The 16,862-nt window shown below is 38.9% G+C and overlaps 2 protein-coding genes and 1 non-coding gene across 5 annotated transcripts; 2 read left to right on the top strand and 1 right to left on the bottom strand.

Moving 5' to 3' along the window:
• Nucleotides 1-1,145: 1,145 nt before the first annotated feature.
• On the bottom strand, nt 1,146-1,239 carry trnai-uau (transfer RNA isoleucine (anticodon UAU)). Its single transcript has 2 exons — nt 1,202-1,239; nt 1,146-1,181 (listed from the first exon to the last, which is right to left on the bottom strand). It is a non-coding gene; the product is annotated as a tRNA-Ile (tRNA).
• A 2,490-nt stretch (nt 1,240-3,729) lies between these two features.
• yju2 (YJU2 splicing factor homolog) lies at nt 3,730-8,316 on the top strand. Its single transcript, XM_088354274.1, has 8 exons — nt 3,730-3,877; nt 4,117-4,217; nt 4,341-4,485; nt 4,561-4,695; nt 4,905-5,086; nt 5,402-5,561; nt 7,816-7,966; nt 8,135-8,316. Exons 1-8 carry the CDS (start codon nt 3,854-3,856, stop codon nt 8,266-8,268), a joined length of 1,032 nt encoding a protein of 343 aa, XP_088210400.1. The 5' UTR covers nt 3,730-3,853; the 3' UTR covers nt 8,269-8,316.
• Nucleotides 8,317-9,448: 1,132 nt separating this feature from the next.
• LOC148351846 (SH2 domain-containing adapter protein F-like) lies at nt 9,449-16,575 on the top strand. Of its 3 annotated transcripts, none has more exons than XM_088355020.1 (8): nt 9,449-9,685; nt 10,982-11,180; nt 11,401-11,499; nt 11,576-11,738; nt 12,831-13,091; nt 13,159-13,336; nt 14,170-14,289; nt 15,451-16,575. In XM_088355020.1, exons 2-8 carry the CDS (start codon nt 10,986-10,988, stop codon nt 15,635-15,637), a joined length of 1,203 nt encoding a protein of 400 aa, XP_088211146.1. In that variant the 5' UTR covers nt 9,449-9,685; nt 10,982-10,985; the 3' UTR covers nt 15,638-16,575. The 3 variants fall into 3 exon arrangements, with proteins under 3 accessions (XP_088211146.1, XP_088211145.1, XP_088211144.1); XM_088355019.1 differs by having other exon boundaries at nt 10,982-11,228; nt 12,834-13,091; XM_088355018.1 differs by having other exon boundaries at nt 10,982-11,228.
• Nucleotides 16,576-16,862: the final 287 nt, after the last annotated feature.

The raw sequence follows: 16,862 nt of genomic DNA, 5'->3' as shown, positions 1-16,862 counted from the left end.
GGTGGTTGGATCTCATGGCCTCAGAACTGTGCCACACACGCTTCAACCACTGCGCCGCCGTGCTCTATTCTATTCTATTCTATTCTATTCTATTCTATTCTATTCTATTCTATTCTATTCTATTCTATTCTATTCTATTCTACTCTATGCTATTCTATTCTAAAATCAAATATAAATATATACATCCAACCTTTTGACATTTAATAGCAATAAATGTGATCACATTTTATTTTCACACGCAAAAAACAATCTCCAGGATATTAAAAACACAAAAAAATATACTTGTTTGAAACCAAAAGTGGCAAACTTTAATCAAAATGGAAATCGAATGCAATTGTTGCAGCTGTTTATTCATGCACAAAAACTTTTGTTGTTGTTCTTTACATTTGAAGAAGGTGTTATAACAAGTTTTTAAGGGGGGAAAAGAAGTAGTCTTACACCTAAAGCAATAGTGATGGTAGGTACAGTATGTGTACTGTCATGGTTGGTTGGTTGTACCCCTTAACCACTTGGGTCGTAGCATTTGCTGTTGTGTCTCCTGGGCAAAAACAGCCTGTTGTTGCCCATCCCTCTCCAGGCCAACATATGTTTCCACCTGGTCTTGAACCGGCGACATTCGCGTGGTAGGTGAATGTGCTAAACACTGCAATACGGAAAGGAAGAGACTTTGTATGTATACTTTGTGTATGTTGTATATGTACATCAAGGTGCGACTAAAAGTATGTTGTGCTGTAGCTTATAGTCTAGCAGGAATGTCAAACTCACTTTGGCTCTGAGACTGTTCTGTTCTGAGGCAGGCCATCTCAGTAAAAGAGTGTCAACTCCAAATACCCTTGTTTTTTAGTATTATGCTTTATAATTTAGTCTAAATTAGTAACTTACCCCACATAATATAAGAACAAATATTCACAATGGGGAAAAAATATGTTCATGTTTGATAATTAATATATTTGCTGGTTCATTTTAACACGTGAGTGAATGCAATTTTACAGCTGAACCAACTCACTACGCTATAAAAACTCATCACTGCCCTTTGGCAGCAGGGGAAGTCACAACTTTTGCTACGAATGACCTAAAGACTTGCTTGTTTTGATATCCTAAGAAAATAAGGGAAGACAGGATACACATAATTCTATAGAAAATTTTGCTCCAGGTGAGGCTTGAACTCACAACCTCGGCATTGCTCTGCTGAATACTGTCATATAAGTACCACGCGCTAACCGATTGCGCCACTGGAGCACCACAACTCACGTAATGAACTATTAACAGACCGAAACACCCATATTGACCTGCAACGTGTCACTGCACATATATGATTGTTTAAGTTTATCCCTTAGAACCCTTTTACCATATCAGTCATTTATAACTCCTTCACTTACTTATAGTGATGGGAATTCCGGCTCGTTTTAGCGAACCAGCTCCTTCTGCTCAGTTCACTGAAAAATTCCAAATTTTTGTTGTTGCTTAAATTGATGTTTTACGAATTACTATATAAAAATATGTACAAAATGACTTATGGGTGGGGTGCATCATTGAAGGTGGCCTTAAAAAAGTTAAAAGTAAAATAATTTGGCATGTGGTAACAATGCCCAACAGAGTTCAGAAAGCCCTTATGCTTTATTTTCCATGACTTCTATGTGCCTTATCTTGCTTTTGGCAACGCTGAGAGGAGCATATTCAGTAGGAACATTTGCGAACGATACATCACCACTTTGTCGTAATTAATGCATATTTTGATTTATTTATTCAAGTGTAATTGTTTACTTCTTGATACGATCACTTGACTTTTTGTTACATCCATAATTGATTTGTCATTCAATCTCTACATTGTTTTAAGTAGTGGTTGCAGTTAAGAGAATTGTTTTGAGTTTTATCAGTACCTTCCTGACCTGGTTTGACAAAGGGCTGGTGTAAAGTATCGATATTTCAACTACTTCTAAAGAATTGTTTTCGTCATAACCCGCCCTCCCAGTATAAAAGCTATTTTCGGCCTTTTTGACTGCGCACGTGAGAATCAAAGAGCTTTCGTCTGCACAATATTTGAGAAGGGGATGTTCTGTAATAAAAACCTGCTCAACTCCAGCACTGTTTTACACATCGCATAAACTGTCTGTTGAACGAACACGCGAGGGAAAAAAAGTAATTCCTCTTCGATTAATATAAGATTACATTATTGCATATGTGTGTGTGTTAACCAAAATCCTCACTCGGATAAAAACATGCATTCAATTTGTTCATATCACCATTGTCCCATAGTACTTATAGAGGTTAGACCCATGTTGACACCAATCTGTGATTATCATCCCATTTCCTCTTGTTGGAATAACCTAAGGGTAGCCAGGTTTGTGCACACACACACATAGACAAGAGCAATCCTCCTTAACAATTCTTTTACATTTATCGGCTTATCAATTTGAACTAATTTGGAAAAAACACACGATAAAAGTACTGTCACTTTATCACAGAATTTTCATTAACACATTTCAAATGTGATCAACCGAAGACGTGTGGGGAACCATTCACCATCCCTTACTACATAAAGAAATAAAATATAAAATCTACAATTGTTTTCGGTGTAAAGCGTCATCCCACTCTTCGGAGATGAGCAGGACCTCCGCATTGGCGGGCAGCGACAATGCTAATACTAGTTCCTAAATCACTGGGGAAAATCTTTTACGGCCTGGAGGGGGGTGGGCCCAAGACACACCACAGGAAGTGGTGCCCTACTACCCAGGTGGTTAAGAGAGCCGTGAACCGTGTAATATAGTATACTGTACAGCCGGGGTCTCTAACATCCCTACTTCGCACCAGGTCAGGAAAGTACTGATAAAACTCAAAGCAATTCTCCTAAATGCAACCACCACTTGAAACAATGTAGAGATTGAATAACAAAGTAATGGATGGATAGAATGAAGAAAGTCAAGTGATCGTATTAAGAAGTGAATAATTACACTTGGAAAAATGAATAATCAAAATATGCATTATTTTGACCAAGTGGTGATGTATTGTTCTTGAATCTTCCTACCCTAGATGTTCCGCCCCGAACAGCTCATGTGCGGTCCCTTCTCAAAGTTTCTTCATTTTCCTCATGTTGAGGTTTTTGGATTTTTCCTTGCCCTCATGTAGGTTTTAGATCAGGGGGTGGTGTAATAATAGTCTGTGGTTTGCAATAATCTGTGCTCTGTGCAGCCCTTTGAGACTACAGTATTTGTGATTAAGGGTTGTACAAATAAACATGACTTGACTTTACTTGACTTTGCCAAAAGTAAGATCAAGGCGGATGGACGTGGAGGAATATAAATCATAAGGGCTCTTTGAACTCAGTTGGGCATTGTTATCACCTGCTTAATAGAGAAAACATTTAACTTTCAACTTTTTTTAAGAACACCTTCAACCAGAGTGCCCCCTAAAGTCAGCTGAAGTGCCCACGAACCTGTTTGGAAAATAGCTCACCTGTGCTGGTTCATTGTGACTTTCTAGATAAATAATTTTCTTGTAATTGACTGAGTTTAGCTAACCCTACTTCCAATAATTAACCTCCAATGACATAGTAACAACATAGTGATAACTTGATAAGTTGTTATTTAAGAAATGCAGATTAAACTGGGTGCCCTTTGCTCTAATTTGTAACAAAAAGGAAGCTTTTGGCTTGAAGGTTGAAGACCCCTGCTGGACTGGACTGTATTTTTAAATAGTCCGTTGACTACCAGGGGCAGCAAAACGCCACATATTCAAAATCGTGCATTAAGCTAAACGAAGAAGAATAACCGGAAGTTTACTATTTCTCTACGCTGAGGTCGTTTTCCTGAGACTTTTGTTTCTTGTACGAATTTGTTGCCGATCCACTGTAAAAATGTCGGAAAGAAAAGTATTAAACGTAAGTATGAAGCTCAAAACGTAACTGGCAATGTGTTTTGTGTAGGTAGTTGTTGATAAACAGGAGCGACGAACAAGCTAGGCTAACGTTAGCTATACTGTATGCAATTCAAGTTTGATGATTACAAACGAGCATGTCCCAAAATGGGACAATCGCGATATTAAACAGTAAATTACTCTAAGTTATTGGTTGCATGTTGTTCTGATGTATTTGTCGATTTTTTTTAATTTATTTTACAGAAATACTACCCTCCGGATTTCGATCCGGCGAAAATCCCGAAACTTAAACTTCCCAAAGATCGACAGTATGTGGTTAGATTGATGGCACCATTCAACATGCGGTAAGTGTTACACAAATAAGGGATAGAAGTGTTTGCAATATTAGTGGAAAGCCTCAAAACTATGACTAAAAAGCAGGGTCATTTGAGTGTCATTGTAAAATTACTGTGATCATTTGTGTTCAGGTGTAAAACCTGCGGCGAGTACATCTACAAGGGAAAGAAGTTCAACGCTCGTAAGGAGACAGTTCAGAATCAACTGTACATGGGACTCCCAATCTTTCGCTTTTACATCAAATGTACCCGTTGCCTGGCGGAGATTACCTTTAAGGTGAGTTCAACCATGGATTTAGCTATTAGAAAAAGATGTCTTGCCATTTTGAAACAATTCTATGCCTGATTCTAGACAGATCCAGAGAACACGGACTACGCCATGGAACATGGCGCCACTCGAAACTTCCAGGCTGAAAAACTAATTGAAGAGGAGGAGAAGCGAATCCAGCAGGAGCGAGAAGATGAGGAGTTAAACAACCCCATGAAGGTAAGCGGATGCAACCACAAACAAAGAAAAAACATACAGTTTATCTCTGTTTTACTTTTAGCCCTAACCTTTATACCAGCTCCAAATATCAGTTATCGACCATGTTGTTGTTTTACCCTGAACAAGGAACAGTCTATTTTCACTTTTGAAAACGTGACTGCTGTTCAACAGTAGGTCAAGAAGCTGTGCTTAATGATCCTGTCTTACAGGTGCTGGAGAATCGAACACGGGATTCCAAGATGGAGATGGAGGTGCTGGAAAACCTCCAGGAACTTAAGGATCTGAACCAGAGGCAGGCTCAGGTGGACTTTGAGGGGATGCTCGGCCAGTACCGAGAACTGGAGAAGAGACAAAAGGAGCGTGAAAAAGAAGAGGACGAGCGAGAAACCAAGTAATAATTTCAGTTGATTTTTATCTAAAAACAGGTTATTTTGGAAATACACCCAATATTACTCATGACAAAACCTGCAGTGATAATAGAACTGTATTTTGCTCTGTTATGATTTAGGGCCATACAAATAAGTAGACTTGACTTGTAATACAATGAGCCTCGCCCTACTTTTTGGCATTTACTGCAAGTTACATAATTATGAATTAATTGCCCAGTAATAGGCTCTACATAAAAAAAATCCAGGAAAAACACTCTTGGAGTTGTTCTCAACTTTAATAGCTCTTTAGTTTCTCATTGTGAAATTATGTTGTGCAGAGACATGTTGGAGCGGTCGCTGGTCAAAAGACTAAGAGATTCTGACTCTGAGAACGAAGAGGAGGGCAGCAACAACAAAAAAGACCCCCTGCCACCAAAGATCTCCAAGAATGACAACCCAACAGACATCCTCACGACTGACAAACCCACAGAAACACAAGTACGTAAGATGGCTCAAGTGCCATGAAAATATTAAACCCCTACATTTTTATATTTGTATTATAATGATCGAGGGTTGTTTTCCATATACTCCTATACATTCTATGAAGGAAAATAATTTAATGTTTCTAAGCTTTTTAGTGTAATTTGCTTTTCTAATAAAACATACAAATATAAATATATTTGTGGTGGGTCAGTGGGTGGATCCCTTAATCAATACGGTCGTAGGGGCACTATTTCCTGTGGTGTGTCTTTGGCAAGTACAATCCGGTGGAGCCCACCTCTCTCTAGGCCAACTATTTAAGAGGAAAATATCTTTGAAAATTTAATATTTTAGGGCTTTGGTGTATTGATACTTTAAAAAGCAATTAAGAATTCTAAAGGAAAGGGTTATTTATGTAATGGAAATGAACTAAAAACATTATTATTCACAAAGAAGCTTAATTGTTTTAGGAAGTATAACAAAAAAGGAAACATCACTATATTTCGTGACACAGTTAATGATTTCGGCTGAAAAGGTTTATAGAAATAACAGGAAATTGATAATATCTGGTGGTGTCCTTATTTTTGTGATATGAGGAAAGGATTTTTTTTCACTTATAGTGAATCCAATTTATAACATTTTCCTCTAAATTCACCAGCTATTGCAGAAACCAGAATAGTTAAAATCAAAATTCATGTGTGTATAAAAAAAATCATATTTTATTAAGTCTGGAGCTGCATGAGATTAAAAATAAACAAAGCTTTAAGTTGTTAAAGTTATTTTCACAAGTTAAAAACTGGTCAAAACCGTATTTTTGACATCTACTTAAATAAATGCTGGTCTACTCGTGATCCCAAGAGCCAAGCAGAGATCCGCAGGTTCGAGAGCAGTCTCCATTCGGGCCAAGGTGCTGTGAAATGCTCTTCCCCCTGAGATTCGCTCTGCAACCTCAGTGAAACTGTTTAAATCTAGGCTTAAAACACACTTCTATTCTACAGCTTATGAATGACCTATGTATCACATTGACAATATCCGAGTATTATTTGTTATTGCAACATCCATTGCAACCTGGTCATCCTGGAAGGGGGATTACCACATGTGTGGTCCCTTCTCAAGGTTTCTTCATTTACCTCATGTTGAGATTTTGAGTTTTTTCTTACCCTCGTGTAGGTTTTAGATCAGGGGATGGCGTAGTAATAGTCTGTAGTTTGCAATAGTCTGTGGTCTGTGCAGCCATTTTGAGACTCTTAGGGATAAAGTCAAGTCAAGTCATTTTTATTTGTATAGCCCTAAATCACGAAGAGTCTCAAAGGGCTTCACAGATTATTACACTATATTACACAGACCATTTTTCAGCCGACGAGAAGAGTAGGTTATTCATATGCTATGGAGTAGAAGTGAGTTTTAAGCTTAGATTTAAACATTTCCACTGGGCTATACAAATAAACATGACTTGAATTTACTTAATTTGACGTCTTTTTTTTTTTGTTCGTGTTAATTATCATTTGTTTTTATACATAATAAAATAAATTACACTATATTCACGACCATTAAGGCGCACAATAGAGTCTCGATAGAGTCATTTTTCCACCCGGGACTAAGGTGGTTCAGAAACTTCCAGCGGACGATAATAAAAAGAACGGATTGTTGATGCTTGGGCTAATGTGTCTGCTGGGACTGTTGTTTGAGCTTTCGGAGAGTGACTCTGAAATTTAATGGAGATTTAGTGAAGCTGCTCTGGTCAGAAACAGAAGACGAAGATTTTGTCGGTTATGTTATGGATTACCGGTACAAAATGTGAGTGCCAAACTGCGAGTGCCAAACTGCACCAGTTCTTTTTTACAAAATGTGTTCTTTGTAATCGATACTTAAATAAACCATATCGAAACTCTGTTTTGCTTCCATTTTATTTTTAAATAGGCTCACTTGTATGCTTTTTTGTGTTTGTAACGCTGCCGGAAGCAGAGATCTTCTCCACCCTATTGGGCGGTGCGCCTTGTGTAGTGGTAAATACAGAGGAACTAGCTACTAAGATTGCACCTTTCAATAAGGTGCACCCTATGGTCGTGAAAATAGGCGATGTTAAATTTCTTTAAAAAAAAATTTGAGATGTTTACGTAATATTTTAATATTTCAGACATAAAATAGAAGATAAATTAACTTGCAGAAAGATTATAATTTGTCCTTTGGTGACAACTCACTCACACTCCCCAGCAAAGTCTGCAATCTTTCAAACATTTTCACAGTTGTTGTTTTTCTTATTGTATCACAGGGGGCTTCTGTGGTAAAAAAGGCTAAAGTGGAGAGCTGGGAGAAAAGCGTGGGCACGTTAGGTGCGGGCGGCGCTCTTGGATCGCTCATCGTACGCAAGAAATCCGCAGCAACGAGCCAAGTCAAAACCATTCCGGCTAGCGCAATAACAGGTTTCATTTATACTTTTCTATCAAATTAATTAAATGCTTCATTCTGCCATAAAATTGACATCTGGTCACTCTACCAGTTTTAGGGACCAAAGCCAGAATAAAATTGGGCACTGCTATAATATTGTTACTAACAATTGTTTTCCCTTATTGCCTTTTTTCCCTCCACAGACAAAAACTCCTCTTCGTCTGCCAGCAGCACAGCAAACCCCTCATCTGCTTCTGCAGCAGCACCGAACGGGACATCGTCTTCGCTCAGCCTACTGGGGGCATATTCAGACAGTGAAAGCAATGACAGCGAATGAAGTTCAACACTATCATTTTTAAATAAATTCTGTTTTTATGTAACTAAAGATTTGTGAATTCTTGTGACTGCAAAGGTCACTAATATTTTTTATGCTGTGAGCTACTTTTAGTATTCTAAACTAACTTATTGTTTTAATACCATGTTGTTACTAAGTTATAATGCTGGTACATGTTCTAATTGTTAGAAGTATGGTTGAAATAGGCTCTGTCAACTACCAAAACGTCTGCCTTTAATGAAGGGTTTGAGTAATTTACATTTATGAATTAAAGGTCAATTTAAAAAACGTAGGGAAATCTGATCATGTCAACGATCTCTCATGCCAGTTACGAATTAAATTTCCTACAAAATCACACTGACTCATCACTTATGAGTTATTTTCACATTGGTGATCCCTGGTGTAATATTTCCTTTATTAGAATACAAAGTGGAAGCCTTATGAGTTATGGCAATTTGTCATCATGATAATTTGAATCTGCAGATAGTTTGTTGTAAAAAGATAGTGGGATGTTTGGACGTGTTCTAAGGGATGGGCAGGTCACCTGTATGATACGGCAGGGGTAAACCAGTGAAAGCTGTCGGGCCCAGCTGTTGATCAAAAGAGTGCGTTGTGTCACCCTGACCCGAGTGACATGGCCGCTTTCTTGGGTCCCATTTCATCTGGAGCGACGAAAGCATGACCAACTTAGGTACCGAGGTGCCTAACTTGTTTGGGCATTTGGGTTGGCCATGGTCCAAAAATTTTTGTGTATTTTTTGCTATTTTTTCCCCTTTTTATTTTCTTTGTTATTGTATGTGTTTGTCTTGCTGTCGGTCACCAAGATAGATGGATAGATAGTTTGTGGGAAGTCGTTGACGAAAATGTGTTGTCTTTTCGATACATATTTTGATAAATAATAAACCCAATAAACAGCGGTAAACCTGTGAGCATTCAAGAAAAATATGCTCCAGTTACGAATGTTGTAATATAAAGTGTATATAATTGAAAACATGTGGAATTCCATTGGGTGTTCACAAATCTGAATTATAATTAAAATACTTGTAGAACTTTATTTTATTATAGTTATTCGTGCATATAACTTGTTATTTTTTTACTGTCCCAAAGAAACTGCCATAAAATGTGCTTCGATTGTACAAAATGCAAAATAGCTTACGCCACTCCTTCCCTTTAAACGAACCGCTGTGGTGGTGCGTGGTAAGAGTTCCCAGTCAACACAAGGGACCGGTGTGGCCAGGCTAACGTTAGCTTGACGGCTAACAATAACACCAGGGTGGACAACTAAAGCTAATTGTCGATACGAACTGTGACATCTCTGTCTTTAAAGTACCCCAACAGGAATATCGAATGTTTATTAAAAAAAGAAAGAAGTTGGGTGTTTGAAGTAAACAAAGAGCAGTCTCCAACGTGAAGAAAGAGGGTGAGCTTTTTCTAAGTGAACTCATAGCTTAGCTTTAGCAGAGCTAACTTTAAAATAAATTCCGGTTCTATGAACGCTTTAAAAGTCCCGTTTCTCAACTATATTTAATGTCTGTATTTATTTCGTCTTTATCGAATCTTCACTAAATTCGACCTTTAAGTAACTAAAATATTGCTGGCTTGCTAACGTAAAATAGAAGGCTAAGTCAGTTTCATTTTCACTTGCGTTGCCAAACAAATTGGTTATAAACAACTCGGTCGTGTTTGTGCTTTTGATATTATTTTTATAATTGAAAAAAATACTTTATAAGACTTTCATTTACGCCCCGAATAAAGAATCGTAAAGAGAGCCAATGGCCAAAATCTGTCCCCCTTTTACCTGTTTTTTTTTCATTTACAAATGTCAAACTTCATACCATTTTGTTTCCCCTTCGTGCACCCGGTCTTTTGTTATGTCCAGCATTAATTTTCCCTAAGTTTCGCAAATGACCCCATCTTTTTTCATTAATGTGATTACTGCACATAATTGAGGATGTACATCGTACTTTATAAGTTGCAAATACAATTTATCACACAAATATTTGCAATAACAAAGAACCAAATTGTATTTGGACAAAACATTAAGTGGACTTGTGTGTCCTAATGTAGTCTGTCTTAGCATAGTGTTTTTATGGATACGAGAGTACTCTGTTGGTTCAGACACATGATAGGGATGGATGATGGGCAAATGTTGAAGAGGATCTACAGAGCAGAAGTCAATGGAAGGAGACCAAGAGGAAGGTCGCGATTGACGTGGATGCATAGTGTTATGAGTGCACTGCAGGAAAGATGTCTAAATCTAGTGGAAGTTAGAGCTCTTGTTGGTGATAGGAATGAGTGGAGAGGTGTTGTAAAAGGATAGTAGGGTGTTTGGGCGTGTTCTAAGGGATTGGCAGGGCATTTGTATGCTACGACAGGGGTAAACCAGTGAAAGCTGTCGGGCCCTGCTGTTGAACAGAAGAGTGTGTTGTGTCACCCTGACCCGAGTGACATGGCCGCTTTCTTGGGTCCCATTTCATCTGGAGGGACGAAAGCATGACCAACTTAAGTGCCTAACTTGTTTGGCCATTTGGGTTGGCCATGGTCCAAAAATGTTTGTGTGTGTTCTTTGCTATTTTTTTCCCTTTTTTATTTTATTTTTTATTTTATGTGTTTGTCTTGCTGTCGGTCACCCTTCTCGGGGGATATGACCAGGATAGATGGACAGATAGTTTATGCTGCAGAATTGACAACAAAGCTTTTGACTTTTTACTCTCAGATCCATGGCAAAGTGGCTTAAGGAATACCTAAACTTTGGTAACCGACGTGACCCCCCACAACCTCCAAAGCCTGACTACAGCGAAAGTGAGATTCTCCGGGCCTACCGAGCCCAGAAGGAGTTGGATTTTGAAGATCCATACCAGTGCTCGGTCAAGGAGCAACGAATTGGTGATGGAGGTGGCTACAGTTCTGTGGATGTAAGCCTGTCTCCATTCCCTGGTATAGGATTATTTAACGGTCCTGAGGTATTACACAATCTTCTCTTTCTTGATTTCAGTCTTTTGGGAAAATTCACAAGTAATTCTTGACTACTTTAACACTGGTTTATAGTAGCCACAAGGAAGTGGCAGTGGATTTTCTTAATATTAACCTTAAAATAAGACAATGCATGTTTATGATAAAGTGTGTTTTGTACAGGTGAAAATATCCCCCAAACACAGACTGATAAAAGTGGACTCTCAAGAGTTTGGTCACTGTAAGATTCCCTTAAGTCCTGTCACTGTTCAAGAAGAACCTGTAAGGACCACTTCCTTGTCTGCTTTGTATCTGCTAAAACCAAACTCAATCAGACATGTCCCTTGACTTGTCCTAGGTGCTGCCCTCAGCCCCGGAAGCGCCAGACACCCATAACGATTACTCAGACCCATTTGACGCCCGTCCGGATCCGAGGACACGAACCTGCCTTGTACTCGAATCGGCCCCATCGGACTTCTGTAGCTATATGGAACCATTTGAGGCCCAGAAGATTATTTCAGGTTAGTGTGGTAAATCGTCTTCTCAAGATCCTTTGATGGTTTTCTTCACAGCTTATTCTGGGAAAAAATTGAGCCTCAAACAAGGGCTCCTGAAAATTCACAAATGCAATGAGGAAAATGGCCTACAATTATTTTTACTAAGAGGACGGTCCATAAGCTCAAAATAAATCCTAAACTTAAAAGAAAAGGAAACTTAAGGTACAACAGTTTCGGTTCCAGTATTTCAATTGCACAACAACTCTCTGTTCAAACAAGTTCTGGCAAATCTGATATGATAATATTCAAGGCCACTTTTGGCTACAAAATGGAACACACCTGAAATAATGAAAAGGCTTAATAAATTAATAAGTTATAAATATTGATGGGCAAAGTGAAGCCTCATAAACCAATGAATATTTGGTTCAAATGATTCAGCCAAAAGAGTTGCTACTCGGTGTTTGATTCATATAGGTTCTTGGCTGAGTCTTTCTGCAATAGAGCAGTATTGGCAGCTGTGTTTTATATTGTAATGCCGCAATGAAGTCCTGAAAAATCAATTGCTAATTGCTTGTTTTTCCCCCTCAACAAATTATGACATTAATGCACGCATATAATTTCACAAACCACTATCAATTGATTTGAAAAAAAATAGTCTCCAGCGCAGTGTGATTTAATTTATTACCTTCTCTTACGACAAATGAATGAACTATCCGACTGACTGATAAAGTAACTGAATGTCACAATACAATACTGCTCACAATTTGTCTTCAAACAAATTTCCGTCTCTGACTCTTTTTTCCGAATGCCCCAACTCGCTGCGCGTTTACTCCATACTCAACTCCGCTCTTTTATACCATCGTGACACGTGTCACCAAAGGCGAGCGATTGTGCGAGTTGGGTCACGTGACTGTTTTAGCTTGACGACCCACACTTTGAAACGAAGCTTCAACTTCCAGGCCCATTTTTATTCGACACAAGCTTCCATTGTTAATTGTCCCCACCAATAGTTGTAAAGAAATTGTACAATCATGACTATATACAGGCTTCGACACCTTGCGCTTCACCTGCATCCATCTAGTCAAGCAGCAAAACGAGATTTTCTCTTTGCTTCAGTAGAAATGCAACGCAACAAGTGCACGGGCAATACAGACAGTCAGCTTTACGACAGCCCGTATGAGGAAAAGACTCGACAGCAGGCCCGCGTGACCCCGACCGCGCCAGCACAGCAACATCAACACCCCCACAGAGTGGATTCCACACTCAGCCCCGCGGAGGAAAGAGAAATTCGGTTGCCGAAAAACGACGAGAGGCCTGCCGATGAATACGACCAGCCGTGGGAATGGAAGAAGGACGACATCTCCAAAGTGCTTGCGGGTATGTCTGAAGTTTTCTGGTAGGAATAATTATGAGTAATCTCCTTTTTTTTTCCCCCACCTTCTAGTCCAGTTCGAGGGTGCTGAGAGGGAGCGGTCACGCGTCCATACAGATTACAGCAGGCTCACAAAGGCAGCCAGCGCACCCAATGTGGCGGCGGACTCTAACACCTTGCGCCTGGTCTGTGATGCGCTTCCCCTACTTGGAGAGAAAGTGGACCCCTACCTGCCACTAGAAAGACAAGTGTGAGGACTCTTATAAATATCTTTGACTCACCTAATGTTCACGGTTCATGGATCTCTCAACTGATTCCTTGGGCAAGTACAGCCTGGCGGCACTCATCCCTCTCCTTTTCTTTGGGGTTGGGGTTTGTTCCCCAACATGAAAAAGGACAGTACTGGAATCCATGCTTGCTAGTAGCAGGCGCAGTTTTCTGATCTTTAGCAAACCTAAATTGAGCCATGGGTTTGTCCACGGTTTTATCCACAATTTTTTGTTTTATATGTTAAAAATATGTTAACACCTAATTCATTAATTGTAGTGATTACTCTGGTGTAATGTTGATGGACAATTTGACTGGCAATTAAAAATTGGATGAAAATTACATTGTATGTTGATTTATGCAGTTACTTGTTTTAAAAAAATAATCTAACTTCTGTGCTTTTTCTTCTGGTTTTGTTGTAATTTTATGAACTTATATTTAAAATTAGCTGAAAAGAATGTTTAGCTTCCATTTTTAATGATTTATGTGTGAATGTGTATTTTAATTTTGCATTAAACTATTTAATGTTTTATTTATTATTTTTAAGAATTAGTTCTGACTTGTTTCGGGTCCAATTGACATGCAATGAAAAAATAGAAGGAATATTAGATATTATTTTAATTCATGTAGTTTAATTTTTTTTCAATGAATCTTAACTATTTTTTTCTTTAACTTGTTTGATTGATTGATTGAAAACACTTAAAAGTTTGTTTTTTGCCAGCAATATCAATGGCCCAATCTGACCTGCTGTGGATCTAATCACACAAAATATATTAAAACAATGCACTTTTTTGTCCCTCCCCTGTCCTTGTGTAGTTGGTACCACGGAGCGTTGAGCCGCTCTGATGCAGAGTCTTTGCTGACCCTGTGCAAGGAGAGCTCCTACCTGGTGAGAAACAGCCAGTCCTGCCGTGATGACTTTTCCCTCTCGCTCAGGTAAATGCATGAAAAAACAGAATGTGTCCAGAAAACGCATCACCTTTTAAAAAAAATATTTATATATTATTTATTGTAAACCAAAAAACATAGGAAAAACACTTGGTCAGAAGGTAAGTTGAATCCTAAAACACGTTTTTAATATATTTATGACTGGCCAAGATTAACAAAAGGAATGTGTTCCCTAAGTTCCAGCCCTCTAAATACAAAACACTGCAATGACTTCAAGAAACATTTGTGATTCCCTTCGAAATATATTAGCCCTCTTCCTTTTTTCCTTTTCTCTCTATCTTCTCTTTCGCTCTTGCTTTCCCTTTCCCTTTTCTCTCCTCTTTCTCTCTTTGTATTTCTTTCTTTCCACCTTTTTCACTATTTCTCTTTTTATCTCTTTTGTTTCTCACATTTTCTCTCTCTCTCTCTCCTTTCTCTCTTTCTTTGTCCCACCCTCTCTCTTTTTCTCTCACCTATTTCTTTGTTTCTGTTTTTCTTTTTCACGAATCAACAAGTCCGGCCCCCGAGAGAATGTTTGTTCTATCCTTTGGCCCCCCGAGTTAAAACGAGTTTGACACCCCTGCTCTACCGGATTATTGCCCTGGCGCAGTTGTATAGAAATACAGGGCTCACATTTTCTGTGACACAGCTCTCATTGGCGTTTTCTTTGCGCAGTAGTAAATGTGTGCTTGTCTTTGTAATCGATCATCCGAATAGTCACATGATCCAAAAACACTTGAGGTAAACAGCTTGTACCAGAACTTAAAATCAATTCAGCTAAAATCGGCGTCGGGGGTGGGGGCCACAGAGCTGTTGGTTATTACACCCAGAGGCATCTGCGAAAATAAATAAATAAAATAAAAATGGCGTTGACGCCAAATTTCTCACGTGGTTGGCATCAGGTGTGTGCCAGGCTTAAAATGTAAGTAATGGATTTGAATTAGTTCATTTTTATGGCTGTTTAACCCCCAGCTTTAAATCTGGTAGGGCTCGTACCAGGACAAAATTGATTTCGTTCTTAAATTTAGGAATGCAGCTTTTAAACAGGTGCACTCTGTAGCTCGGAACTTGTGGTAATCCCTTACTGTTGCGATGAAAAAAAAACATTTGTTTGGAAATAGAATGAACAAACGTTTGCCATAATTCACTCTTGTGTTTCATGTCTTCCAGGAGTTTCAAGGGGTTCATGCACATGAAGTTCACACGCTCCGCGGATGGCTTCTTTGTGCTGGGCGAAAACAGCCCGCCCTTTGCCACCATTCCGGAGGTCATCCACTACTACAGCACGCACAAGCTTCCCATCCGGGGGGCCGAGCACATGTCCCTGTTGTATCCCGTCATTGTGCAGACCCTCTGACGGGGAGGGGGGCGGTCGAGGGCAACCAAAATATTTCGAGGCAGCTCAGATTAATCCCAGGCCAACAGATGAACACTGAAGTAGGACATTTTTAAGGATCTTTTAGTACTGTTTTTGCATATTATTGGTGTCGGGCAGGAAACTTTTATGTCAGTTTCTATGTTCACTTATTTTTGTAAAAGACTTGTGGTCTTAGATATCGCAATATTATTTGGTTTCTAAACAATCAAGATTTTGAACGGTACAAAGAACCTGCCTGACACCAGCGATATGTGTGTACATTGTCAAAGATTCAATTTTTACATTTTTTAGGTTCTAGTGACCCATATAGTGGATGTTTTTAAAGCAAGGGTGAGTGTTCAAAGGTGAGCATTTACTCAAAATGTAGGTAATAGTTTATTCAAAGTGTGGATTTCCCCCCCCTGTTTTTTTCCGAATTGAACGTTTTTTTCAATTTTTTTCCACGGCAGCATTAATATTCATTGGTCTAATGTGGACATTGCACATAATCGTACGGTACAAACCTAAGGAAGAAAGTTGGAAAGCACAAATTGCTAGTTATTTGGGGGATTTTCTTTCTTCCCCTGCAGTTTTATACACAGCTTTGCGGCGTCAGGTGCATGTGGACACTCGGTGGTGTTGGAGCCGCCCTCGCCCCTCTAAAAAGTGCCTATTGGAAAGCCTATCTAAAAAAAGGAATTTTCCGTTTACTGTGGCCAGAATGTCGGACAGGGTTGTTTGAAAGCGTTGCACTATTGAACGTTGTGCTAAGTATTCTCCTTTTTTTGTATATATATTTTCTATAGCAATGGAAAGACACTGATTTACAATTTTTGTACCATAGATCCCAATTGTAGTTTTTTTTTCATCAATTGTAAATGTTATGTGTAAAATGTTGAAAACAAAATATTTTAGAATTAAAAGTCAAATTGGATGCAGTGTGTTTACATTTTTTTAGTAGTTATTAAATCTACACTTTAGCATACTGTATTCACAAAATCACGCTTCCCCCCCCCCCTTCCAAGCAAAAGCACACCAAAATGTCTGTGCCAGCTCAAAATGTTAAAAAAAAAAAATCACAGAAGAACTCTCCTAAACGGGTTTAGTGTTCCGTAATGCTCCTGCAATGTTTAATCAAAGATGAAGTCAAGGCCTGTGGAGTGTACTTAAGCGGTTCCGCTTAAAAGCACAAAAAGGAGGGAGAAATGTCATGGCCGACTGAAAG

Source organism: Urocampus carinirostris, chromosome 15 (assembly GCF_059441175.1).
Source record: "Urocampus carinirostris isolate Australia breed hairy pipefish chromosome 15, RoL_Ucar_1.0, whole genome shotgun sequence".
Taxonomy (NCBI): domain Eukaryota; kingdom Metazoa; phylum Chordata; class Actinopteri; order Syngnathiformes; family Syngnathidae; genus Urocampus; species Urocampus carinirostris.
The sequence above is the reverse complement of the archived record's forward strand: the minus strand, read 5'-3'. Positions and strand labels throughout refer to the sequence as shown.